General features: G+C 40.3%; 2 protein-coding genes across 3 annotated transcripts; one reads left to right on the top strand and one right to left on the bottom strand.

Moving 5' to 3' along the window:
* Nucleotides 1-72: 72 nt before the first annotated feature.
* On the bottom strand, nucleotides 73-18,976 carry GEMIN5 (gem nuclear organelle associated protein 5). 2 transcript variants are annotated; one of them, XM_035338653.1, is made up of 28 exons: nucleotides 18,790-18,976; nucleotides 18,485-18,639; nucleotides 17,657-17,838; nucleotides 16,750-16,901; nucleotides 16,403-16,522; nucleotides 16,110-16,242; nucleotides 15,499-15,658; nucleotides 14,671-14,883; nucleotides 13,881-13,966; nucleotides 13,355-13,449; nucleotides 12,589-12,722; nucleotides 11,368-11,441; nucleotides 10,798-10,979; nucleotides 10,557-10,696; nucleotides 9,820-9,991; nucleotides 9,338-9,565; nucleotides 8,725-8,838; nucleotides 8,180-8,308; nucleotides 7,462-7,557; nucleotides 7,028-7,165; nucleotides 6,325-6,472; nucleotides 5,652-5,771; nucleotides 4,599-4,809; nucleotides 3,654-3,911; nucleotides 2,835-2,997; nucleotides 1,955-2,531; nucleotides 1,444-1,540; nucleotides 73-694 (listed from the first exon to the last, which is right to left on the bottom strand). In XM_035338653.1, the coding sequence occupies exons 1-28, from the start codon at nucleotides 18,947-18,949 to the stop codon at nucleotides 539-541; spliced, it is 4,593 nt and encodes a 1,530-aa protein (XP_035194544.1). In that variant the 5' UTR covers nucleotides 18,950-18,976; the 3' UTR covers nucleotides 73-538. The 2 variants fall into 2 exon arrangements, with proteins under 2 accessions (XP_035194544.1, XP_035194545.1); XM_035338654.1 differs by having other exon boundaries at nucleotides 16,403-16,519.
* Nucleotides 18,963-27,833, top strand: MRPL22 (mitochondrial ribosomal protein L22). Its single transcript, XM_035338665.1, has 7 exons — nucleotides 18,963-19,069; nucleotides 19,201-19,246; nucleotides 20,546-20,681; nucleotides 22,637-22,702; nucleotides 23,192-23,269; nucleotides 24,045-24,114; nucleotides 25,334-27,833. Exons 1-7 carry the CDS (start codon nucleotides 19,006-19,008, stop codon nucleotides 25,543-25,545), a joined length of 672 nt encoding a protein of 223 aa, XP_035194556.1. The 5' UTR covers nucleotides 18,963-19,005; the 3' UTR covers nucleotides 25,546-27,833.
* The last annotated feature ends 27 nt before the right edge of the window (nucleotides 27,834-27,860 follow it).

Below are 27,860 nucleotides of genomic sequence, written 5' to 3'. Positions count from 1 at the left end.
AAAAAAAATACTTGTTTTTAATGCATTCACCCTTGTTTGACATTAATTTATATTCATCAAATTAAATGCCAATTCCTGCTTGTAGAAGACTTTATTTAGAGGAGGGAAAGTAAATTCACACTGCTCTTAAGAACAATACCGGTTGTAGAGTCAGACTACTTAAAGGAACCATTATTTTCTCCGGAGGGCGGCTCCTATTCTTCCTCCACTGAAAGACTGATATAGCTGCTCAAAACTGTTTCTCTTGAACATAAATTCCAAGAGCTTTCCTTAGCTTAACTTCCAAGAAATAAAAAAAGACAATACAAAAATCCTGTATACAGTTTCAAGGCCTGACAACACTCGCTTTAGTAGTAGTTGATGACCATGAGTGTCTGTATATAAACCTGATTTCTTGTAGTTTTATCCAAGCTAGTAGTCATCAATAACCACATCCATAGAAACAAACCTTCGGTTGAAGGAAGAACAGCCTTGGTGGTGTTAATTGGTGTTAAGCAATTGAGGGCAGCTCTAAGGAGCTGTGCCTGGTCTCAAAATGTCACGTCAAGAACTTCCTGGCAGCCTTCTCATAAACGTTAGCAGTACCGTGTTTCCTGAGGAGATCCAATGCCTGTTCACAGAGTTCAGGAGGACACTGGGATCCGATGTGAAGGAGTACAAGGCAGCACTCCAGCACATCAGGGAAGGGATAGAACTAGAAGAAAAAAAAAAAAGGTAAAGTGATGTCTGCTCTTTCAGTTAGAATAGTTCAACACATTCAAGCAGCCAGCTCTAAAAACTGCTTTACAGTAGCCTTGGAAGAGACGGTCATGAGTCAGGCAGATTTTTTTCCTGTTCTTTTAAGACATAAGTACATTTAACCAAAGTTGTTGCCTTATGCACTATCACTGTGATTACCTTTAGTTACCTTACAGACTAGAGAAGAGACGGGACAAGGCAGACTAGGAGACATGGTTTTCCAGCACATGGTGTGGTTTCAGCAGTTTCTGATCAATACAAGTCGTTTTTGTACTTGCCATTCATGACTCAACTATCAAAACTGTTTTTGCAAACATATTAAGTATCAAGGGATTACTTTTAAAACACCTCACAGTGTTTCGGTCAGGATATCCCAGTGAGAAGCTTTATCTGCACTTTCCAACAGCATGGAGACGTTAACTCTCAAAACTGCCATAAGATCAAATCAGTGAAAAGGAGGATGATCCCAGTGAAAAGGAGAATAATTCTGCTCACGCATGTGAGCCAGCTGTATTTACACTGCTAGCACCAGGATAGCAGAGTAAGACACCTTTATCTTACAAACCTAGAGTGCAACTGTGGCACAAAGAGAGTCACTGCTCCTTACATTATGTTAAAAAAAGGGGGGGAGGATTATATGATGAGAATGCCCTTACAGAAAGACTGTCTTCTTTCAGAACCATGCTACCTCTTCTGAAAACTTACCTTTAAACTGTCCGGAAATTCTGCTAGTTTCTGCTTTGCTTCTAGAAGTCGCTTCGTTAGCTCAGGGAGGGTAATTGTTTCCTTTACTTCATCTTTACTGTCAAAAAAAGAGCAAGCTTAATGAATTACCTGTTTTGCTTAAATGACCACACAGCATCCCTACTGTAGTCAGAGCACAGGAGAGGGTTAGACAAGTGCTACCTCTAGTTCTTTCTTGCTGAAGTCTCAAATAATTGTTCAACAAAGAAACAACTGTTAGATCACGGCTGTCCTTTTCATTATCCTCCCCTTTCCAAGTTGCCCTGCTTACTCACAGTATCAACACAGCCTGTGCTTGAGAAAGTTGCTCAGCTGTGTTAAGTTCATGCATGTGGTGGTGCCCCTGGGATATGTTAAAGTGTCCCTGAGCAATGAGCTTGAGCTTAGAGGGAATCTGAGCTAAACAAGAAACCTGCTGTACAAACCAAAAACAACACCTTTCAAACTCTTTGTTCATGTTCTGAAAGCTTACCAGTTTATCTGGTTCATGTCAGAGCATGGTTTATCTGATTCAGTCTCTGAACTCTGCGGTACGTTGTCTTCCTGGATACTTCCATTTGTGCTTTCCTGGAGATTGTTCCTCTGCTGCTGATGCTGGTGTATCATGTCTGCTAAAATCTGCTGGACCTCAGCTATATCTCTCTGTGTGTTCTGTAAAGCAGCAGTCACTTCTGAAAGAAGCACTTTGCAGCCATTCAGTTTTGACTGTCTGTCTACCAAATTGACTGAGCTAGTTCTAGAGTCACTTTCTGGCTCACAGCTCTGAAATTCAGTTGTATCGTTGAGATTTTCATCCATCTTAGTTGCAGTTTGATCGGGAGTATCTTCAGGAGAGGAGTGACCTGAAATGGAACTCTGCTCAAGAGCTGTCTGCTCACTGGGACAGAGCACAGGATCCAAACCAGTGTTTTGCAAGATGGTGGAATCTTTGGGTGGGTTCCACCACAGGTCATACAGCAGTCCATAAGCCACGAAGGCCTCTAAACTTTTGCAAGCAGCCATGCTTTGAGCATTTGTGCTGTCCACTTTGTCTCTCAGGTTCTCACAGCCTAATAATGAAAAATAAAAGGATTACAAATACATTATAAGAGCAAGAGCTACAGGATAAATGCGCAGCATGCAGAAAGGGAAGAACAGCCCAGAGTGATTTGTAACTATGAGAGGAACACACCCTGATTCCATAGACAATGAAGTGAACTCAGCATGGGAGCAGTAGACTGCTAAAAGCCATAGGTTTCCGTAGATATCGGAATATTTTACTCCTGATACTATGCCTAGCAATAATAATGGGCACATAGCTCTGAAGATCCCCTTATTTGTCAGTGCCAGGAGATGTACCAGAAAAGCCTTACCATCAGGAAGGAAGATACTGCAAATCTCTTGCATCAAAGTAAAATTGCCAGCATCGTAACTGCGGGTCACAGCACCAAGAATACTTTTCACTGCTTCATCCCAAGCAGCAGCCTGATAGCTCAGTGCTGCAAGGGTCAGGTCATGGGAGATATGGAAAAGCACCTGGAAGAAGCAGCAGAGAGCACAATGAATAATTTTACTGCTAAGCATGAATGACTCACTGGTTAAAACCATTACAGAAAAGTCCAGAAGCACATGACTTACTCAAAAGCTATTTTCACAATGATGCAATTTACATAGTTTCCTTTATGCAGGAAATCAGAGCGCTTCTGCATGACTTGTCACTGTAATAATCAGCAACTGTGCTTGCATGTGTCCTGCTAAGTCGTACATCAAAGGTCAGTGACTCACTGAGGTCAGAGAGCTGCAGGAGCACCAGTTTATGACCAGACTTTCTGAACTCCAGGATATTTTGACAAGCACTCCTGCTTCTCCTGACAGTTCTACACAAAATCTCTTATCACTGCTGAGAATATTCAGCTGTGCCAGTCAGTCCCACCCAGCCAGCATGTCACTGATCTCAGTGCTCATCACTGAGGCCATACACTTCTTATCCTGTGCAGAAACAAACTGGTAGGTATGGAAGCTGCCCCAGGTGCCTCTCATCTATCTACCTCTCTCAGACCCTAACCTCATCTTTTAGCAGGATGCAGAAAGCAGTCTCCTGGAAACAGCTCACAGAACAGCACAACACGGCTGTGTTTTACTGCACATGCTGTAATGAGTCTTAGTGTGTATACAGATCTGATGCCAATTACCTGCTTTGGGTGGGTGTTGCTGGTAGAAGGAGGATGCTCAATACTGCGTAGCTGCTCCAGTGCACACGTGGCTTTTTCAGCAGTGTTCATGCCCAACACCTTCTGCCACACTTTTATCACCATGTCAAAAAAAGAGGCGTCTCTGTTCAGCTCCCAGCTGTGGTAACAGGGAGGCACAGGGCTCTTTCGGTTACAGGGATTTCTTTCACTAAGGCACTTGCAAAGGAGTTCGTTCAGGCAGAAAACAAGTCTTTGCCCCTTTAAAAAGAGGAAAAAAAAAAAGCACTGAGCTGATGCAAAACAAACAAACAAAAAAAACACAATCCTTAATGACTACAGAAGTGGTCGAAGTTAAAAATGTGGCTAGCAGCAGCTTGCTGGCGATGGTGCTTCACAACAGCAGCTACCAAAGAAAAATACTGACAGACTGAGAGGCTCTAAGGTCAGAAGGAAGCCTCAAAACGAGCTAAAGTAACCTTCTGCTTCACAATCCACACAACAATGAATTCCTGGATTAAACCTGTAATAGCAGATGGAGCTACAGCGAGCACATTCATTCTGAATGACACTGAACACCTTATGTTCTCTCTTTCTTCTGATTAGTATTATGTACTGATAATAAATAAATTAAAATAAATCTGAGTAAGAAAACTGCAATACATCATTGGAAAAAAAAAGGAAAAAAAAAAGAAAAACCTCCACTCCCTCTCTTACATACCTAACATGCACAGAGCCTGTGTGCCTCTCCACCACATGCCCTTTTCCTCTGCAAATATGCATTTATTTATTCGTTATTGCACAAACTTTAGGCAAAACATTTTGACGCAAAACCCATTCAGGACTTCCTGTGGATTGTTAATATATGGGAAGAGGTGCAAAGTTAATCAAGTTAATCTGGAGAGAGACAATGCTAAAATGAAGTAGAAAGGAAAGAACCAGACTCACAAATAATGTCTTCTGTTGTTGAAGGACCTCCTGAGCTCCAACCCAGTTTCTGGATAACAGCAGCTCTTGGGCACATCTGAAAGACAAACTTGCCGACAATTCCTCCTCTCCAGATATCAGAGCAAGCTCAGCAGCAGCTTTAAGGGATGTCACATCCCCCTTTTTTGCCAACACCTTAACTGCATCATAGGGTGAGGAAGCTCCCAAATAACTGAAGAGATACAAGCAAATTGACCTTAGGTTAGTACTAAAACACCACTTAGAAATCGTATTGCAATAGTTCTAGCACAAACTTACAAATGAAGATAAACTTTTATTTTCCACAAGGAGTCAGAGTTCTCATCACTGCCTTAAAAAAGGTTGCTAGAGACAGAAGTGCCTGATCCAATTTCCAGAGGGAAAGTGGCTCAGCCTACTGGTCTGGATGGTGGTACACACGCCATGCATGGCTTAGAAAAGTAATACAATAAACAGATTCAAGAGACAAAGATTAGTGCATTTGTCCGGATTTCAGCTGAATCTTTTCAGAAGTGTGAACACTCCAAAAACGCCAAAGCCACAATCAACATCAAGCAAAGCTGCTACACTATTCCAGGCCAAAGTGTTTCAAGCATAGTAAGTAATTTTGGTAGTCACGAATTTGAAACACTCTAATTGGAGGAGGGAGACCCACTGATTTAAGATGTTAGCTAAGGCAACAAGAAACTCAAGATCAACCATTGCACCGCACATTTCCAGTAGTAAGGTTAGAATCCTCACACAGATTTTTTGCATACATCTTAATTTTAGTCTTGCTAGACTAGTTTTCCAAGACTTCCACTAATGACTCTGAAAAGAGGTGGCACTATAGTATGGAATTTGGGCCTTCTGCTCTGAACTGCCCTCTGGTGCTTCTTTTCATACTACACTACAGGGAGTCAGTCTAGTGAGATCAGCCTCAGAAAGCGCCTTAGACAAATAATGAACAGGCCAGTTACCAGATCTTACTGCTAAAAAGTCAACAACTTGTTTCAGGTATTAAACCGAGTCTGTCTTCTTACCAGTAACACTTACCATTTGGCAGCCATGGAATAATGACCATCTTTCTCTAACAGAGCAGCCCAACTGGTGTAGAGATCCCTCAGAATTGGATCTTCTGGACGCAACCTGGCCTTAGCAATTACAATTGCTTCCCTAATGCACATAAGAGAAACCAGATAGAGAAGTTGATTGACTGTATAAAAAACAAATACCTCCTCCTTTTGTAAGGGAAGTTTCTCTTGCATTTAAAAAGAAACTGCCTCAAGTATTTTATGTCCAAGAACAAAAAAGAAAACCGGTCTCATTAGATCAGAAAACCAATACCATTACATCTGAGATCCCAACTCCTATTTAAAAATGCACCCAACACTTCAAGAAGCCCCAAACCACTAATACCCATATCTGGCTATACAGTCCACCATGGGGAACATTCTACAGAAAATGTTTTAATTCAGAATAAACAAGAACTATATTGTTTTATTCCATACTTTTTCAGTTATCGTGTCTTAAGCATTAATATGTAGCGCAGTAGGTATTTTTTTTACATCATACTTGTGTGTAGAGTTGGTAACTTCTCTGTAAATACTCTCATGCAGCTTCCACAGTGCAGATGTTACAGCACAATGGCTGTACCTCACAATCAAAACATCAAAGAAAATCTACCCCACTAGAAAATAACAAAAATCTAACATAAATATACAACAACCTGTAAAAATGATTCACTTTCAGGAGCTCAACAGCCTCATATACTTTATGGATGGACAGGAGATGGGAGGCAGCTTTCACATACTGCTCCTGAAAGCACAGCTGCTTCGCAAAGGCTTCTACTGTCCAAACCCAAGCCTGATATCCAACTGCAAAAGAAAAGGCAATACAATTGACACGCAAAGTTTTAAGACTGAAAGAATTCCTGCAAGATTGACATAATCACTAGTTTCTTCAACATGTAACTCTTCTCTGCACCAGATTAGTTTTGTTTGTTTGTTTGTTTTTTAAATCATTCTAATACAAACTACTGAGTAAAAGCTTGGACTTGAACACAACTATAAGACTTCAATATCAGTAAACACAAAAAGGTATTTAAACCAACAGCAAGCCAGAGGGGGACTGCTACATATATCAAAATACCAACTTTATCCTTGTAACTAAAGTGGGCTCCTCTGAGAATTTCCAAATAAAATAACTTTGTTTTCTGCAACCTAATAGCAACCTAAGGGTGCTTGTGGGAACATCCAGGACTTTTTCCTCTGTCATAAGCAGGATTTGTGTTTGACTTTTGTCATCATGCAGTTAAAGAAGCAACTTCTTTCCAATCCAGAAAAATCTCCTGAGCTGGAAACTCATGATCATAATGAGGTGACCCTTGGCAGCTAATTCAATCTACTTATGTGTTAAAAGAACAAACATACCCATAGGTGAGATTGCTACCAGCTGGTCTGTCAGCTCTCCCCTCTCAGCAGCTGCCTGGAGGACACCCTTCATATCTCCTTTCCACAACATGAGCTGCTGAAAGAGCTCGGGATGTCCATTCTCCAAGTGATATTTTCCTGTTTGAAGTAAACACATTTCCTAGTTACCTATCAGCGTGAGTGCAACAGCATTATTCACCATAGTAAAATAGTGGCAAAAATGAATTTGTTCTGGCTTAAGACATTGCAGATTTGCATCTGAAAGCCGTAAAAACTGTTTGGGAAAAGCAAGTCTTTTGTTCTCTTCACAAAGACCTGCATTCTCAGACCTACACTGTAATCTGCAGTAAAGAAAATTCAAGCGTTTTTCCTAATCTGTTTTCTCCTTGAATGTCACAGTGACAGTGTCAAATTGCTCTCATTATTCCATTTACCTTCCACATCCATCATGTTGTGCAGAGAAGCTCTGTCTGCGAACAGCCCCAGGTGGATACGATCCCCGAGGTCAGGGGACACATCTTCATTATGATCTAACACAGATAAAGAGAATGAACATTCAAGATTTGATACAACACAGGGAACTAGGACCTGCCAAGTCACTGCTCTGCTCCACTACACTCAACTATTGCAAATATCTGCGTCTTTCACTTTCTTAGCTGTATAGAGATTTAACAAGTGCTCACATTCACAGATCATTACTCAGAATTCGCGCTTAAGCTTGATTAGAAGGACTATGTGTGAGCAGAACATTTATTCCAAATCAAACATAGCAAGTTCCCTTGCATGCTCTGAGTCTATGGAACCATACTGTGAGAATAAAAACATCTCCCTCACGGCTTTTCTCCTGCACATATTGTGCTTCTGAAGGTGAAAAAAAACTTTGCAGCTCTACAGACAATTTCACCCCCATCTCCGCTATACAGGATCCTACACAAAACTTGTCTGGAGTGTCTGCAGAATGCTGTAACACTTCAGGAGAAGCGAGATAGGAGAGTATAACTAGTCGCACAAAGGCCAACATTTCCAAAAGCTAACGCCTAGTGGTCCAAATAAAGTCCTCAGACACATACTTCTGAATACTTTAGAACACCTAACCCCTAAGTATTTTACCCAGCTGATCAGATGGAGGAATCTGCAGTTTAAGATCGATACCTTTGGTTTTCAGACATGTAGCCAGCCTCAAGCAGTCCTGATGCAATTCATCTTTTGATCTGTGATCCATGGACGTGGTGAAGGGTAGAATAGAGCGAGGCTTCTTCTTCTTCAGAGAGGCATCAAAAACTGAAAAAGCAGTCACATTTTAGTCACTGCTGCACAGTTACAAGTCTACAGCAGAACTCTCAGACATATTCCAAAACAACTCTGTTCCTTACACATGAAAATAAAAACCAGATTCTCAAGTGCCACTTGCATCTCTTTTATGACAATTCTAATATTTGAACACTGATCATTTTGCATATTTTCCTGCTCATCTTGCCCGGACAAGAACTAGCAACTACAAGGCAGTATCTCAGCCCACATTAAACACCAATTGACCTGACAAGCAGGGAAAATAAGAGAAGAAAACTGTAACATTACAGAGATTTTAAGAGAATCTTCTCTTTCTCCACCACTTATTTGGTGTCTTATAAGAAGGGAAGCTACAGCCAAACTCCATTCTAGCAGTCCCGCATCAAAACAATCTGAAACATACTTACTTGGTTTCTCTTTAGGTGGATCTTTTTTCACAGGAGTGGCTTTCTGAGTAACAAAAGGCTTTGACAAACTGAATGGGGAGTATGCAGATGCAGATGAAGATGTATCCTTGGACACTGTGGAGTTAAGTGATTAAAAAGAGATTAAAAAACTGAAAAAGCCCATAGCAAGATACCTGATATACACGTTCTGTAACAATAATTTAAAAATACATAGAAAGTAAACTTTGCTTAGCCATAGGACTTAATAGCATTTTAGTGAAAGTAAGTAAGAAGAAAATGTTACAGAACTGTCAGAATGGTAAGATGTAATGATAGACCTTCATTAGTGCCTTCTGACAAGACTTACCATCAGAAGGCAACACTGATCAAAAATGAAACTTTTTCAAGACATGGTTAATTTTGTTCATTCGCCCAGAATCTCTTATTTACAGACAACTAGTCCCAAACTAGTTTATAAAATTATGATTTCAGAACACCTTTCCTATTTCCTTCAAGTGGACTACTTCAATAAAACAACATTATGAGAAAATCCTGCATGAAAGTACTAAGCTTGCTGATGATCTGAAGGCTGAGCAGTCTGGGAACCATTAAATTAAGACAATTTAATTATTACCGGCCATGGAAACTTTATCAGGCAACTCCGTCTCCCGAGCTTCTTTTTCTCCTTCATGGTCTGACACTCCATTTTCCTCTAGCAATAAATCCTTCATGCTCTCATCTCCATTCACAGCATCACTTAGATCCTGTTTGGCTGGACTCTTTCCTGTAGGCTTTTTCTTCTTCTTGGCTTTGACTTTTGGTTGGATACTTCTTTTTTTCTCTAATTCTATACTTTTTTTGCCTATAAAGGTCATAAAAATTAGTCTCATGTTATTTGTAGAGATTTTTAGTGTAAAAGCTGTCTGCCTCCCAAAATCAACATTTAGTTTTCAAACAGGGATATGACTCTATTTAAAACTGGAAAGTTTATCCCTGAAATGGCAGCAGGCAGGTTTGAATTCAACATAAAAACTTTACTACCATTTCATGGCAACTCTTTATTTCCCAGCTCCCACATCCTCTTCAGGAAAGGATCTTCTGTCTGAATATACTTACCCTGAGGAGGCCGTGTATGTTCCTGCTTTGAGATGTACCACTTGTGAACATAAAAGTCATCAGCTCCAGTATAAACAGAATCTGAATCCACTGGTGACCACTGCACACACAGTAGCCGGCCCTGGTGCCCTCGATAGTTGCAGAGTGGCTCTTCCTTCATAACATCCCATACCTTATGAACCAAAAAGAAACACAATTACTCAAGAAGTCTCCTCCTCCCTTAAAACTCCGCATTTCCTCTTCAGTGATTTGCATTTTATGATCTTCTCTATTAGTGAGCTTGTAGATATATTTCAATTACCAATAGACAAATGGAGAAAACTCAAGAGCTTGCTTTGTTCGCAATGATACATCTGCATCTTTCTTTTTTTAAAAGATTCAAAAATGCTACTATGAAAACAATAAAAACTGGACTTAAAAATCAGTTTGCGAGGCACCAAAACACATCCACTACCCAGCTTCCCTCTACAAATTCTCATAGGTCTGCACTAAAAGCCTTCTTTGCAACATTCCCATTTGTGCAGCGTGTAGGAAAACCAGAAATAAACATAAGGCAAAATGTATCTCTCTGTTTCAGCTATCCAGAATGAGATTGTTGCCAAGCAAAAATATGCAGTAATTAAGCAAATTAAGTACACAAAAGCTTTGTTGTTCATTCAGCTGGGTTCTAAAATACTGCAGGACGGATGATTTGAAAGCAAAACAAATACACTTCTGAGTAGCTGTAGAGCAAATACCTGTGCAGTGCCATCATAACAAGCTGATACCAATCTGCCCTCATGGTGGGGACTCCAAGAAAGACTTGTGATTTTAGCTGTGTGCCCTGACAGAGTTCGAAAAGGCTCTGTTATTGTCAAAGGACTTTCCGAAGTGTTCTCTGAAAGAAGAAAGAAAATGATAAAGTATGGCTAGCAATGCAAACCAGGAATAAAGCAAAACAAGATGCCAAGACCTGGAATATAATTTGCAAACTATTACCTACAACACTCTTCAGATTATGCACATAAATGGTGGCATTGACTGAGCCTGAAGCTATCAAGTAACTCAGCTCTGGCTGGCTCCCATGCTCGTGATGCCATCGAATAGCGTTAATCAGTTTATGATGCTGCTGGATAGTGCAGAGCAACTTCAGGCTTGGAGCCTGAAATATTTCAATTGACCTGAAACGTAAGAACAGCAGTGTAAGAAATTGATCAGTCAGTGAAAATGGGATTTTTTTTCTTGTTGTTATCCTGCATAAAAATGACAATCCATGAAAAAGAATGAATTTTTCTTTTCCAGATTCAAGTCACACCCTGGTTTAATATACCAAGAAAGTCTGTTTCAATCAGAGTAGATCCCTAAAAAATGATTTAACACGATGTTGTGGATCGATGTCACAAGCAACTAAACTAAATATCAGCAAAGAACGCTGTATTATCACAATTCAGGCACACTGGCAATGAAACAGAAGAGACAAACCAGGATAACAAAAGTACTTTTGCTTCATTAGAGTGACTCGACTCAGGATCAGCACATACACGACCTTAACCTACAAGCAAAACATACCCATCTTCATTGCCAAGAGCCAAGAGTTTGCCATCTGGTTTCCAGCTAATCTCTGTACGTGCAGGCAGTTTGTGCTGTAGAGAGAAGACAACTATTACCAACAAGCACACAAACTCTGAAGTCTCTCTTGGATGCATTCAACAGAACAAAACTGGCGACTGGGCAGAATTTTGATTAGTCTGTAAAATGAAAGTCACAAAACTGCTGGTTGAGTTATGTATCAGTGACATAAGGTCGAGCAATTAAAAAGGACTGCAAAATGATGCAAGAACCAGTGACTATTTTTATCAGTTCAGTGGAGTATCTTTAAGGAAGTCTGTCTGGATTCCAGTAAGACCTTAACGTTCAATCCTCCTTATGCTCCCTAGAAAGCCCTACACTTTCCAAGAAAATTCTACTACCCTTCAAAAGAAATCAATGTTTACCGTAATTCTTCCTATTCTTTCTAATTTGGATGAAACTGACTTGCAGTACAACTGTGATTTGGATGCCTAAAAATGATTATTTCATTGTTTATGACATTAGTCTCCTAACTTCCAGTGAGTCTTTTACTCAAGCATGAAGCCACAACCTAGCTGATATAAATCAATAGTCTGACTGACTTGAGTTGAATTATGCTGTTTTACAGCAACTGAAGACTTAATCCACTTCACTTTCTTTATCCTTTCAACTAAGAAATGACTGAATCATACCTAAGAACTAGTTATGGTCAGTTATCACCAACAGCTCTGCATTAGCAGAAGTGTAACAGGAAATAGACTCCTGCAGAATCATGAATGCCTTTACTTACTGATATGTTTATTTAAAAAAATGAAAAACTTAATGTTTACAACAAAATAAAACGGAGGAACTGAGGTAGTTAACCCATGCATGCCCACCACGTGGTCTACGCTATGACATCACTCAGGATATTACTTCAGCTGTGTTGAAACTGGAAAGCTGTGTATAAACCAATTATTTTAAACAGCCATGTACAGCTTTATAAAAAAGTAAAAGTTAAGTAACTGGTTCCAGGAACAGATGACATTGGGGAAGAGAAGACTCTTTCAGTGGCAAACACAAACTGTCTAAAGAGTTACACCCGTGGAGATTGAGGGTTTTATTTTATTTTTTTGTTACAGATTCATCACGGAGGCAAATTCAGAAACCTACAATTACAGGGCTACAAAAACTATGACACGGTTACCGCAGATCCATAGAAAAAGATAAAATAATACTCACTTTGATTGAATTAGTGTCTCTGATGACCTTGTTGACGTCATTTGCCTCCCCACTGAGCTTCCAAGGATTGTGTTGAAAAACAATACCTTCTCCAGCACAACTATATAAAGTTACAGTGGGTTGTTCACCTTCTCCTGTTCAATGGAGGAAATGACTAAATATATCATGTTCTTCATCAGTCTTAGCAAAAGCAATTACTCCCACTATAAATCAAACATTATTTTAAAAAGCTGTATATGTGCTTTGATTGTATGAGATCTGGCAGCAACAATACAATCCTCTGAAATGACTTCTCATTTCTAGATACATCTACACTACAATCGCTTCACATATTTACACTCTCTATAAAGCTTGGCCAGTGGAAAAAAGAAATAAGCTGTATAAGAGGAGCTAATGGCACCGTTCTGTTTAGTTTGAATGGTAGAGACATACCTATGGAGCTACGGAACCAATATCTGACGCTGAACAATTACCGCAGAGAGCCCATGCAGTTACTTGTTTGTAATACCCTGAGATAAGTGCAGAGGTGCTGTACTCTACTCCCACTTACTTCCTTTAAAGCTACTGCAATTCAAAAACTAGAACAGATTGTTTTGCTCCCTTGCAAAACTATTAACAATTCCTCTGGCAGAACACAGTGGCTTGAAAGGAGGGCTACCATGCAAATGGGGTTGCCTTTCCTAAGGAAGGAAAGCACACCAATTTCATGGCATCTGTGGGCTCCGTGCAGATGTCCTACTTTGTCACGAGACATTGCAAGACTCACCCGAAGACAAAGGAGGAGTTGGAGGTCCCCAGGCTAGTGTGTACACAGTCTTCTTGTGGTAAGTACTGGAGATCTGAGGTGGCTTGTTCTTAGCACTGGGCAGGGATATAAGCAAGCAGGGGTAATCAAATTTCAGCAAAGGGAAATACAGATGAAAATAAAATAAATCAAAGCAGCATATTCCAGTGGTAAAAATGGACACCTTCTGTAGGACACTACTAGAAACAGAACAAAACTGTCTTGATGAACTGCACCTGCATGTTGCTCTTCATTTTCTGATAACATCTTTTTAGTTAAATTTTTCCTTGACTGATGACCTCCAAGACATGATGGTTATGCAATTTCAGCAAGGTTACTTAAGAGCTACCAGGCATAATGAAGAGATGAAAAAATACACTGAAAATCCATTTGACTGCTTTTAACTTAATCCTATCTCTTACCTAATAGCAAACATGTACCTCAGGAAAGACCACATCACCATACCAGCAAGATCTGACACTAACGAACTAGAAAGCTTCTTTCTTACCTGCTGGAAAACGTGTCAAATATGCCAACTTTTCCATCATCTGTTCCAAAAGCCAAGCAACCTTCCTTAGTTGGATGCCATGACAACTGCAAGAAAATTGGAAAGGGACCCAAAATTACACAAGCCACAGGCAATTTATTTCTAAGTAATAAACAAAAAGTTAAACATTGAAACTGATAAGCAAGCACTGTCCGCTCTTCCAACTACAGCCACTTGATTTGATCACTCTACAATGAGTATCAAAGACTCTCCCCATATCAGTTACTGGGAAGAGATGAAAGGTACTAAAATCATTAGAATACTGCTTGATATCTACATTACAATGACAGTGCTATCTAAATTACAAGAACAGTGTAGGACAGTGAGAAATCTTTTGGCACAAACAAGATCAACTACCATGTTTTAAAGCTGCCACCTTTTACCAGACATTAGCCTCTGGCGAATCACTAGTCAAACACATCCTGTAGACATCCATGTTGGGCTTTGTGCATGTCATAAACCTCCTAGCAGAGCAAGGAGAACCATGGATGAAGCAAGGACCAATCGCAAAGGTGTATAAAACCAAAAAAAGCAAGTAAATTTCTAGGGCTGTTAAAAGGTCTAAAAGCACGTTGCTCGGTTCCAAAATGTATTGTATACCAGAGGAACTGAGCATAAAAGGAACAAATTGGCTTTATACGTATTTGGTTGGGAAAAATCTTTTTCAGAGTGAAAAACATTCTTCAAAAAGAAAAACAGAGTAAGAGGAAGAAAAGAGACAAGAAAAAAAGGGAATCAAAAGCACACTTACTGCTGTAACCTTGGATTTTATGCTTTGCCAGAAGGTTTTAACATCATAGATATTGCTCATGGACAAAGTATTCCAGACACGGATCATGCTGTCCCCAACACCGATGGCAAGGCAGCCTGGGTCCACAGGGGAGAAGGCAAGACTATAGACAAATCCCCCAAGCGAGGGCATTGTCCAGCTACATTCAAGAGTTGATAGGTCCCAGCACTTCACCTAAAGAATATTTAAGAAAGAATGAATGGTAAATGTAGTGACCGGTATGACAAGGAAAAAATAAAGCATAAGTGAGAGGAAGGGTCAAAGGGTCAAATTCAAGACAACGTATGCCATTTCCACCCAGGGTAGTATGTCAAAGATGACTGTAACAATTGGAAGATTGCAATGGAACAGACAAAATGACTATGCTTTAATACTATGGTCCTCTTTTGACCTCAAAACAGGAGGCTCTCTGCTGCTTGTAAAAGGCAAATAAAAGCAAAAAAAAAAGCTTCAGTTTGTACAAGTCAGTACTGTAAATTAGTTTAAGACGGAAAATAAAGCCACATTAAAGTGACTCATACAGAAAAGATATGGTAAGCTCTCATTATTTAATGCTTACCATTCGAATTCAAAGGGGCATAATCATTTGGTCCATGTAAAAGCTTGAGCTTACAAACTAACAAAAATACACACAGCCTGTGCTCAGAACAAATTTTAAGCCATAATGTTATAAAAGGCTGAGATAAATCCACTTTTGGAGAAAATACATAGCTACAAAAGGGGCAGTTTCACTCAGTCAAACTGTATAGCCACTGCTATTTTTACATTAATTTCACAACAGTTTCTTACATCTCTATCCATTGAAATGGAAAACAGCAGCTCTTTGTCTTGGTGCTTCACGGAACACAGATTGAACACAATACGGGAGTGATTTTGACCTTCTGAAGATCCTAGAAGTGTCCACTTGCGTTTTCCAGGTTGGGTCAAATCCCAGTGCAGCAGTTCTCCTCTGCAAAATTTAAAGTGTATACTTCATTGTTCACTTCAGAAGAATAACATAGGCTGTTGATGGTAACACATGAACACACTACAAGTGTAAGAGTAATACCATACTAAATCTAGACACACATGCACTACATGTCCCTATACAGAGATATACAAGACCCTACAGATATCCATACTTAACTACATTGAAGACCGACGTGCCATTTTCTCCCATTAAATGGGCAAAACCGCAATCAGTACCATTAGCAGTTGATATTCAGTTAGATTATAAGATAAATAATGGGACAGATAATATGGAAGTCTGGACTCCCACTTTAACTCTTGTCCTGTCTCCAGCTAGATCACGAAAGGAGAAAGATGGGTGAGTCAGGGTTTCCTACCCATTTCTTCCTTCAGTATTGAATAAATTAACCTATAGCTACTGTCGTACCCAAACTGCTGTGTGTTCTACTTACCCAAAGGAGCTGGATACAATTTCTGTGGAACGACCACAAGGCCAGTGAACAGTCAGCCAAATACGCTCTTTGACAGCAGGATCAATAGCTCCACCTCTTCTCTTTGTGGGTGGCAACTTCAAAGTCATAACACCTACAGAACCAAAAGGGATCATCTGGACCTTGTACATCAAAATCTGACAGAGAAAGAAGTCCTGTAAATCTGAAGCTTTAAGTACACTCCCCATACTTTAAACTATTGGGTTACAAATGAAACCTGCTATTGTTTATCTCACAGTATTAATTTTACTTACTTCTGCCTCTAGTACAGCTCCATATTCGTATGGTCTGATCTTTGCTTCCTGAAGCCAGGTAACAACCTTTCTTTGCAGTTGTATCTTGACTCAGGTCCCCATTTGGAACTCCACCTTCTTCTGAAGGAAATACCATAGAAGTCAAATTATTGTACTCTAAAATTCAAAGCTCTGTAAAAATTACATGAAAATACATTGCTCTGTATCAGAAAATACTTTAATTGAACTCATCAGTTGCCTCTGATTAGCTACTTACTGACTTTCTATGGATAAGGAATTCAGTTCTCTAGAAGGACATTTAAGTGAGCTAAAAAGCACTTCACAAACTATTAATCACTTCTACGTACCTTGGAGTTCATCTTGCCAAGCAGGTAACCTTTCTTCACCAGGCACAGGGCACCACGCCAGACAATGTATTTCATCGTCATGGCCTCTTAGCCTATGAAGAATTTCTTTTTTCCTGCTGATGTCAATTACAATCACCATGCCATCCTTGTAGCTAAAAACAAAGATTTCAATTAACCACTAGATTCTTGGATCCTTGTGGAACATCATCTAACCTGACTGCCAAGCTGTTTACCAGAATCACTATCTCCATATTACAGAAAGAGAAGTCAAATCACAAGCAAAATGAGACTAACTGTCAACTTTAGCTCAAGCAGAGCACTGGCATACATGCAGCTGCCTTCTCTTCAAGACGTGCAGCCATGCAGTACATTTGGCTTCAAGAATGACACCAATTTATTAGCGATACAGCTTTTAGAAACTTAAAAAGTATCAGTGGCTTTTATAAAAGGAAGACTTTTTCTTTAGCACAAGTTACTTCCATTCCCTCCTTTCTCTTGTATTTGTTCTCCCTCAAGAGAACTGTTTCCTCAAGTCTAAAGGGCTTTCAGGTTCAATACAGTCTCAGGTTTACAAAGGACAGGAACTGCAATGGTTGACAATGGCCTAATAAAAACTATGCAACTCTATTCAGATGAAGTAATCTATAACAGGACATACACTACTGAAGTCTATTCAAGAAATACAGATTTTCAGTAACTTCAGGGATTGAAACCAAATCTGGTCCTGTGAATTGTTACAGAATTCTACACCTTGCACATCTGCTAATCAAAATGTTATTTCTAAACTGTTGTATGCCAGAAGAAAAAAACAGCCACCAAAACCTTTAAAAAATAACCTTATAATTGTGCAGCAAAATATCCTAACAAGAACCTTTCAGAAGAAGAAAGGGAAGCAAAACATATTTACCCAACAGCCACGAGGTTTTCATTATGAGGAGAACAAGTGAGACAAAAAATTGTCCGAGGCTCTGGGAAGAATTGCTGGCTGTCGCTTCTGCTATGCCAGTAACAAACAATTATCCCTTTTTCATCACCGGATACAACCAAATCTTTCACAAGGGGTGACCAGTGCAACGCTGAAACTGCATTCTGAAGAAAGACAAATGAATACATTTAAAGCTGTCCAGTATGCTTGGCCATTGAATTTATTTTGTAGGTTGTTTAAAGAATTAAATCACCGAAAAAAAAAAAAAAAAAAAGAAGTGCATTTAGTAGTGGTTTCTTTTGGATGGAAAACAGACTATGATACAAACAGCCTGCCTTCATTCACTACCTAGAAATCACCTAACACTGAACAACAAGCAGAAAATACTCTGTGAGCACTCCCCAGTATCAATTGAGTTAGTTCTAAACTTTTTCAATTATTTTGGGCTTTTGCACATTTGACTTATTTGCCAGCATCCTGAGTCACAGCAGCTGTCCACGTGTACGTTCTTACCCCCACCCTGCGCAGAATGATAACTTGCTTGAAAGATTTTAGGCAGGCAAGGTCTGGGTGAAGTGGCATTGAGCACGTGCTACAAGCACAGGCATGCTCGATCGCTTACAAAGCTCTGATGACCGCTCGTGAGGATGTTGTAACAACAGCACAGACCTAAGGCTAAGAGAAAAACCTGTCCAGGAGCATTCATTCATCCGTTCTAACTTCATCTCTAGAGGATTTGGCCTCGGGTTAGGGTGAGACTCCCCGACCTGAGGTATAAAAGGGCGGGCTGTGGCGGCTCCCGCCTCCCACCTGGTGCAGGTCGTGCTCTCCCAGCGGGGCCAGGCTGTCGGCGTCCCACAGCTGCACGCTGCCGTCGTCGGAGCCGCTGGCGCAGAGGCCGCCGTGCGCGGGGTGCCGGCAGAAGGCGAAGGCGGCCACCCTGTCCGTGTGCCCGATCAGCTCTCCTGCAGCGGCACCAAGGGAAGCCCCGTGAGCACCCCGAGCCTTCCCACACCCCCCAAATCCTCCCCGAATCCCCTCTCACTCCCCTCCCGTACCCCCCCCCCCCCCGGCGAGGGGGGCAGCGCAGCCCCCCCCCCGGTCCTCCACGGTACCGTAAAAGGCGGGCGCGGCGGGGCTGCTGACATCCAGCAGGCAGATGCGGTGCCTGGCGGCGAAGCCGAAGAAGCGGCCGTCGGCGCTGGTGTCGCTGCAGCGGCTGCAGTACCAGTTGGGCGAGGCGGGCAGCACCCGACCCGCCGCAGCCGCCGCCATCTCGGCCCGCCGCCGTTACCTCACGCCGCGGGCGCAGCGCCGCAAAGCGTCGCGAAATGCCCGCCCCTCGCCTGCAAAGCGCGGCCGGCAAGATGGCGGCGGGGAGGGCCGTGGGCGCCGGTGAGCGGGACGGGAGCGGGGCTGCTGCTGCTGCTGCTGCTGCTCCTCCTCCTCCTCCTCCGGGCGTCCTGCTGCTGTTCTCGGGGCTCTGAGGGCTCTTCCCCGTTTCACCCCGCTTCTTCCTCTTGCAGGTGGCGCCTGGCTGCGTGGGCTCCTGGGCTGGGCGCGGCCGGAGAGGTGAGTGCGGGTGCCCGGCGCTGCCCTGCACCGGGGCTCGTTCAGGGGCTGCCCTCTCTTGTTGCTTGTGTACGAATCGTCCTATAAAGGATTATGCATATAGCATAAAACATGCTATGTTTATATAACATAAAACATGCTTTAAAAGCCCCTCACGTGTAAAGTATAGAAACTTCTGCTTGTCACTTACTTCTTGTAACGCGTCTGTGTCCTCTTCCCTCTCCAAAAGTCACGAGAGTTGCTCTCAGCATGAGGCTGGATCGCCTTAAGGCCCAGAATGTGGAATTCCTTAGTCTGTCAGGGGCATTAGTGCGTTCTGCTGATGCATGAAGGACGGTACTTATCTCACTGTTGGTTAGGTTGTTAAACTGCGAAACGAAATTCACGTGCTGGTCAAGTATTGTCCTGCATCGATAGGTGATGTTATACCTGGTGATTGTTTTGATAAATAACTAAAAAAAAAAAATCCATAACATTTAAATTTATTCTAGTGTCCTACTTATTGATGTGAAAGCTTTCCAGGGTGTACAGTGTCTTCTTGAAATTAGTAAGTGTGTTCTGCCAGTCACTTTTTAAGATGTTTTACGCCATTTGGCAACCCACACAAAACAGTTCAGGCCTCAGTAGAGCTCGCAGTGTTTTGCCTTGATCTCGGCTATTTCTTGTCACTTCTGCGAGTGGCTGCCTGGCGCTGCTCTGTCAGTCAGCAGGGGGCAAAATGCAGCTTGGGCGCTGAGGTGAGCAAACTGAGAACTGTGTAAAGCTTTTTGGTGTCAGCTATCTTGCAGTGATTTCATTGCATTTTGAAAGCATTTGAGATTGTTTTCCCTTTCAAATTTCAGATAGGGTGAATGCTTATACACTTCTAATACTGTTGGTACTTAGTCCCTTGAAAAGGTAGAAATTTTTTGCTGTTAAAATGTTTGTTGTTAGAAGTTAAATAAGTATTGGCTAGTCTTGGAAAACTGAAGACGTGAGTTGTTTATGTGAGTAATGAACTCCACGCAAGACCAGAAAGGTAATAGTGCCTTTGTGTGACCATCAGGGAATGCTATCTAGAATCTCATGCTGTACAAATGCCATTTAAGGTCCCTGGCATGCTTTAGGAAGCCTAAAACTTTCGGTTGAATTAAAAAGCTCTTGCAATGTGAACTGTAAAGGACTTGAAGAGTTTTATTTTGAAAGTAGTCAAACGTGACAGTTCTCTTCATCGAGACAGGTAAGTTCACAATTTTCCAGATAAACTGGACAGCAAGAACACTTGTGTTCAGCAACAAAGACTCTGGTTTTGTCTTGCAGGTGGTTAGCATCCAGTAGTGTTTTCCCTCTGTCATGCATCCACACAAGTGCATGTCTACAGAAACTTGGGAAGTGGGAGAAAAAGAACAGGATCGTTTACCCTCCGCAGCTGCCCGGGGAACCTCGCAGACCAGCTGTAAGGATACACCTGTGAATTTCTTTACCTGTTAATGTTTAGTAGTTTCAGAGCAGATTGTCTTGGGTTATCTTCACAAGGCACTTTTCTGATAGCTTATTCATTTTTTTTTTTTTAACATTTTAGTCTGTTTGGCAGATTGATATTGTAAAAGTTAACATCCCTCAGGATGTTCTCTATTTCTAAATTATATTGGAACTTCAAGCAGCTGTGCAGCTGATCACCTACTTTGTGTTGCACATGGCAAAGATGCCACCGTCCTCTGCTTGTAGAATTTCTCTAAACTACAAAGAGATGAAAGTTGTCGGGGATGTATCACTATGAACTTGTCCAGTACATACCATTAGCAGTTAACTAGGGAAGAAGACAGCTGGATTGTTTCTGCATGAAGCTATAAACGTGACTTTCTTTAGTAGTGGAACTAATGCTGCCTGTTTACTGTTAGTAAAATAGTGCATGCTCTCCATTTCTTGCTTGTTTTTGTTTTTCCTGCCTTATAGATTCTGAGGTCTGATACTTGCCTCTTATTGTGGCCTGCCTCTTAATGGAGCTGTTTGTAGGTTGTCTGCTCTCACAGTGGTTGCTTCATTTGCTTGATATGGTCTGGAGGGTTCTAAAGTTATGTGGGCATGGACATGTGAGTCAAGCGTGGCATGTGATTGCAGAAGTCTTTTTTTTTCTTAGAAAATGCAATACATTTTGTAAATGCAATAAAGTGGGGCTGTTGCTCTTCCATCCATTGCACAGCAACTTGTGTTTACTTAACCATATACTGAAGCAAATAATCTAAACTCCTTTTGTTACCTGTATCCTCAATGAAGGCCTTCTGCTGGTCATGCAAGAGAACTTTTGGAAAAGTCAGCATAAGTGACATGGTCAGCTTTTAAAAATGTAGTCATAACTGATGGGATTAGGTTTTGATAACGTCGAGTTTAAGCCTGTTTTTCCCTGTCTCCTCTTCCTGGTCCTTTTAAAACTGGGAGGTACAGTTAGGTGTGAATAAAAGCAAGTCGTCTGAGTCATTCATGAAAGCTAAGTGTTATTCCTTTGGAAGGAATAAGCAATGCTACTTTCTCTATACATCAACCTGGCAGAGTTTTAGGTAAATTAGTCAGTATTTCGTCATTCCTGAAAGCTGATATTTTTGATTTCCATTTTCATAATTGTACCTCATTGGGAAGTAATGTCTTGTGTCCTGTGTTAGGCATGCTGCTCAGCAAAATAATGTATTTACATCTCAAAAGAACAGTTTTTTTTTCTTTCTGATGTGCTTTGTGGACCATGAGCACCTGTCACTTCTATCAACATTATGGCCTAGAACTTAGAAATACATGCTGTGAACTGCAGTGACTAATGCAATGTATATGAAAAGAGTTATCAACCAACTCAAATTCTTTTGATAAAGAATGCCATGTCCTTCAAATCTGTATTGCTGTTAAATTTTACTAGCTGCTTTTGTTCCCTGTTGGTACAGTAATAACGTTAAATGGCTCTTTGGAGACAACTCTCAATGCCAGCCAAACTTGAAACCCCCCTCACTTCTGAAGAGCTATTTAGTTTCATTCTGGTAATAGTGTTTTGTTGCTATCCCAGTAAGTCCACTTGATGTCAGAGTAATAAAGACTGTATGAGCACGTAAGTTTTAGACTGCTTCAAAAGGTGGGGAGGTGGAGAAGAAAAGATGATGAAAAATCTGACTGCTTTTCAGGGACCTTTGTTTATAACCAAGTTTAATTCTTATAAGATTGTATTAAAATTCAGTGTGCTAACTAGTTTTTGTATAATGCTTTCAGTTTAAAATGGCAAAGGTATGCCTGACTTGGCGTGTCCATGCTATAGGGAGAGCCATGCTTCTTTTATTCCTAAAATGAACATATGTTGCAGAGTGAATGTATGCTTCATTCTTGTTTTCACAGCAAAATTATTGGTCCTCTTAACTTTTTTTTTGCACCTAGGAAATATATCACTGTCGGAGGGACATAAAATACAGTAAAGACAAGATGTGGTATCTGGCAAAACTGGTGAGCAAAAGTACATCTTTGTACTGAACTTTAGAATGCAAAATCTAATTGTATTTGCCTTAACTGCCTGGTCAGTGTAATCAGCATCTTTATAATAGAGTCCTGAGGAAGAGCATGCACTAGTGCAGGCAAGCAGCTGTTTGTAGTTTTGTTTAGCTGCTTTACCCTAGTATGCTCTCAAATGCGTACCCAGGATCATACGCGGTTCATGCACTGTGGAAGAATTTTCATGTTAATTTCTGCCTAGCAGTAGATGGCAAGGGAAACTTTGAAACAGAGTAATGGGCTGTTTTTTCACTTAAAAAAAAAATCATTCAATATTTGGTTGAGAAGTACTGTATGTAAGGTACTGCATTGAAGAGATGATAATTAAGGAAGCTAAAGTCTGACTTGCTCTTTGTAGTAGTAAAGTAACTTAGATATATTCTGAGTAAGAGAAGGGAAACATTTGTAACTGCAAAAATTAACTTTAACGCTTTATAATTGCAGATAAAAGGAATGTCCATTGATCAGGCTCTTGCTCAGTTGGAGTTCAATGATAAAAAGGGAGCAAAGGTGATCAAAGAGGTATGCAGTAATATTCTCTAACCATCCTAATTTCAAGAAAACTTTTAAATCAATAAATATCACCAGAGATTTGGAGATGTTTCTATTAAGCCTACTGGGAACACAGTCAAACCGCATTCAAGTATTGTGACTTAAAGATATACGGAAGTAGCTTGTGCTGAATGTTTTATTTTGTAATGATAACAAATAACATGTGCGTATCATCTTCTCTTTAATGATGCTTGATGTTAAGTTTGTAGTAAATAATGCAGAATCTGTCACTGTCCACTATATCAGTGTGCTTTGGTTCTTCAAAATCAGAAGATGAGGGATAGTGTCAGGGAAAGGATTGCGTTCTGTAAAGGCATGAAATTTTTTCATACACAGTAGTTGTTAGGAGTCTCAAATTACTTGTTTGGCATAATAATAACGATGAAGAATCAAACATTAACTGAAAGTATTGAATGGCATATGTTTTTTGTCTACTTTGAAGTTTGTTTCTAGTCTGATGTCTACTTAGATGAAGGTCCATGTGTGGAATACTGACAATTCCTGGTGGGAGCCATCTTCCCCATGTCCTCTTCTCCCTAAAAGTGTAATAGTTGTCGTGAAGCTTTTCAATCTGTCTGTAGAGAACATGCTTATGTAAGGGATAATCTATTTTCTAACAGTTTTGATGTCTCTAGAATAATTTTCTGTAACTGACTTAAACTTGCAATTTCCTCCATCTTATCCAGAGATAAGAAACATCATTGCTTATTTTTCCACTCAGTATTTCTATCTTTTTTTGTTACAGGTTCTCTTAGAAGCTCAAGAAATGGCAGTAAAAAATCACAATGTGGAATACAAATCAAATTTACATATAGGTAAGTTTTTTCATTTTTCTGTAAAGAAAAATATCATCTTTCTTGATGAAACAGTTTATTCTTAAAGGTTCTGTTGCTTCAAATCAGTAGAAATGGATGGATGGTTTCTGCTAAACGTATCTTCAGCGAAACATTAAAGGCATGTGCTTCCTATTTTAAACAGAGCTGAAGTTAATGTGGTTGCTGATTTTCTGACCATCAGTTTCTAACAGCTGGTTTCTGACAAGTGGTGTTCTGGCATTGACTAGATGTCAGGCATTGTTTTTAAGATACTCATCTGTAAATGGAATTTCTGTTCCCGGTGTGGAAACAGTCCCAAAGAGGAAGCTGTCTGACATGAGTATAGAAGACTAGGTAGCGGAAAGTAAGCTGGTATTACTTTTGAATGCAGCCAGTGAACATAGGTCACGGAAATTTGTCCTGGAATAGTACTACTACCTTTGAAGAATCAGAAATTTAGGCTTCTCTTAGAAACATTGTGTGCATGTAAATGGGTATTGACAGGAGAGTTTTTATTATTAAAACATCAGTTACAGGTGATTATGGAATAAGGTTGTAAAAACTACTGTACTTTCTTGCCTAGAAACATGTTAGAGAAATGCCTAGTTACAGGTGTTTTCAGTCTCAAAGAAGAAAAATCTGCCATTTTGCCAAATATGATGCATTATCAAATCCACCTCATAAGCTTAAAGAAACCTGGATTGTAGAGATTTGATTAAAATTCTTTGAACCCTTCCAGGCCTCTGCCATGAAGAAGGCTTATTTGCTAGTGCAGCACTGGATGTGTAGATAATGAAAATACCTATGATGAATGCAATATTGGTCAAGTGGAGGAAAAATAAAGTCTATAAGACTTCTCCAGGAACTGATGGGACAAAGTACTGAAAAGCAATGGAATTAGTACCACATTTGTAAGAGCTATATAAGCCAGTAAGCTTTCTGTCTAGCTATCTAGATTTGCTTGGTTCTCTCATTTACTATATATTCACGTGAATGCTTTCTAAATACACCTTTTTGGTGCTTCTGAAGACTTAACCCTTGGATTTCTCTGTAGCAGTAATCTGCTAAAAGTAATGTAAGCTGGAGGGGAGAATCATGAATGGAAATAACTTTTCCTATGCAATCATGAAAAACACAATGTTTCAATTGCAGATATGTAGTAGTTTATCCTGAGACTTACGTAGTCTTTTTTCTCCCTCCCCTCCCTTTTTTCTTTCAGCTGAGTCATTAACAGGCAGAGGCCAATATGTGAAACGGATCCGTTACCACGGTAAAGGCATGTTTGGCATCATGAAATTAGCCAGGTGCCACTACTTTGTGAAGCTGGTGGAAGGTCCTCCTCCTCCTCCGGAGCCACGAAAGACTGGTTTTGATCAAGCAAAAGAATATGTGCAACAGCTGCGAAACAGAACACTTGTTCATACACTGTGACAAACTCTTGTGACTGTATTGGTACTTATTGTTTGACAATGTAGTCATATAAAATAATAATTAAAATCATGTGTTAGGTGTATTTTTAAGTGCTGCTGAAGCTGGACTCTGCAAGAATGACCACAGGCTTTTTCTTACTTTTCAAACAATAGGTAGTGAAAAATCTTGGAAAGGCAGCAACAGATGTTATTTTTTGAGTTACTTGGACCACAGCATTCAAACTTGTCTGAGCTATCAGATCTAGAGCATACAGGGCACCTCCACAATTTCTCAGACTTTGGTTGTCACAAAACTGATGCAGCTATATTTTTGTTATATACATTTGGGTCTTTTGTTATAAAAAAAATGTACAATGGACAGATTGCAAGGTCAAGACTTTGAGTAAAATTATCAGAATTGGACATCTCAGAGTAGCTACAACATCTCAGCAAAGCTGGCAACAAGCTTAGATTATCATGCATCATTTTAGGATTCCTTTAACTGGGCTGTAATGCTGATTCCTTACTGTCTGTGTTGTAGGCATTGTCTGGCAGTAAGTAAAAAAAAAAAGTTCAGGTTTTGACGGTGTCAGTAGGTGGCATTGTTTAGTTTGTTAGAAGGACATGGCAGTGAAAACTTGCAGTGTGTTGAAACCATTCTTGATTCTGACCATGGCATTAATAGTCCAATATGTATTTGGAGCTCAAGCTGTTCTTTGTGGAAACTCAGTAAGAGTAGCAGGCATTATAGGGAGGAAAGCTTATCTTGGTGAAGAGTGAGCTAATTATTCTGTAGTGTATGGGAACAAATTGCTTTTGTAATGCTGAGGCAAGTAAAATGCTGTATGGATTTAATGTGGAATAGCTTGTTGCATATATGAACGAAGCTTTCAGTTCTCTGAAAATAATCTCACTTTTATGAAGTGAAAAAGGGGGGGGGGGGGAAGGTCAATGGGGAGAAATCTGTCTTTACCCAGTCAAATTTTCAACCCAGATGGCCAGAGATCATGAACATCAGCATAAAAACAGAATGAGTGGTTGCTTGTTTATGAAAATAATCTGGTATTTAGACCTTTTTCCATTCTGGAAACATTAGAATGGGAGATGAATTGCTGACATCATTTGGATCATTTTACCACACTGACTAGTGGTGGCATTTCTTATATGGCTTTATTTTCATCACTACTTGAATGATGGTCAAGGGACAGTTTCCCATAAGGAAACAAATTCTTTGTCTCAGTAAAGATGGCATACAGCTGATTCTTTGGGCTACCAAAGGAAAGGGAGTGCTAGGGGATTGTGAAGTTACACAAGAAGTACACACGTAGCTCATACCACTAACAGGTGCTTACTTGCACTCTTTTTTTTTCTGTAGTGCACTTACAGAAGCATTACTTGTTTTATTGCAGGGATTTAGTAACTTGTGTCTGAAAGATGGAAGAAACTTTTCCTGTAGTCCCTGACATGTTTGAGGAACTGTTTTTCGTATGCTGGGATAAACAGCTGTGCTTTGCTCTGCCAGCTGCCCTTAACTCTTTTGCCATACTGGGTCTCTTAAAAGCTGTAGCAAGCTTGAATTACTTTTATTTTGCCGGGGTTGGGGGAAGTCAGTGATTTGGGAAAACATTAAAGAATTGCAAAATAAACCACGCTTAACAGTGCTTGTCATCTAAGCATGTAAAACCTGGCTCCTAGATACTTTATCATAGTGCCTTTCTACTGCATACTGTAGATTTCCCTTCAGATCCCTTCTCGACCTCCAGACAAGATTGAACCCATACATGAATATTCATTGCTCTAGTTTTCTCTAAAAACCGAAACATAAGTGAGAATGTGACTGTCCTTTCCAGCTTCTTCATGATACAGCAGGTGGCCCTGATGCTCCTTTAATCAAACAGTTTTGGTCGTCTTAAAACTTTTCAGGCAAAAAGCAGGATGCTTGCATTCTAGTTTGGCTGCTTGTCATTGCTGTTTTCCTCAAAACAAAAAGTAGGAGGATTCATTTTTGACACTTTTCTGCCTCCCCCCCTTACATCTTATTACCCTTTTCTTCCTTCTTTAAAGGTGTGTAACCCACAGTGGATCCTTATGGTATTATCTAAAGAAGCTCCACAACCTTGGCTGTATCAATAGAATGGGAGATTTGTGAGATAAGGAGCCTGAGTTTACTTGATCCCTCTTTCACTCGTAGGAGGGTAGGAGTGTCTGAAGTGTTTTCAGTGATGAGTACTCCAGAGCATTGGTATGGGAACCTGCCTGAATCTTTTTTAAAATTTAGTAGAATCTAGTGATAAAGCTTTATACCATCAAGTTTTCTATGTAAATAAAATGTGTTTT

Source organism: Oxyura jamaicensis, chromosome 13 (genome assembly GCF_011077185.1).
Source record: "Oxyura jamaicensis isolate SHBP4307 breed ruddy duck chromosome 13, BPBGC_Ojam_1.0, whole genome shotgun sequence".
NCBI lineage: Eukaryota > Metazoa > Chordata > Aves > Anseriformes > Anatidae > Oxyura > Oxyura jamaicensis.
Note: the sequence above shows the minus strand (reverse complement) of the source record. Positions and strands in the feature narration are given on the sequence as shown.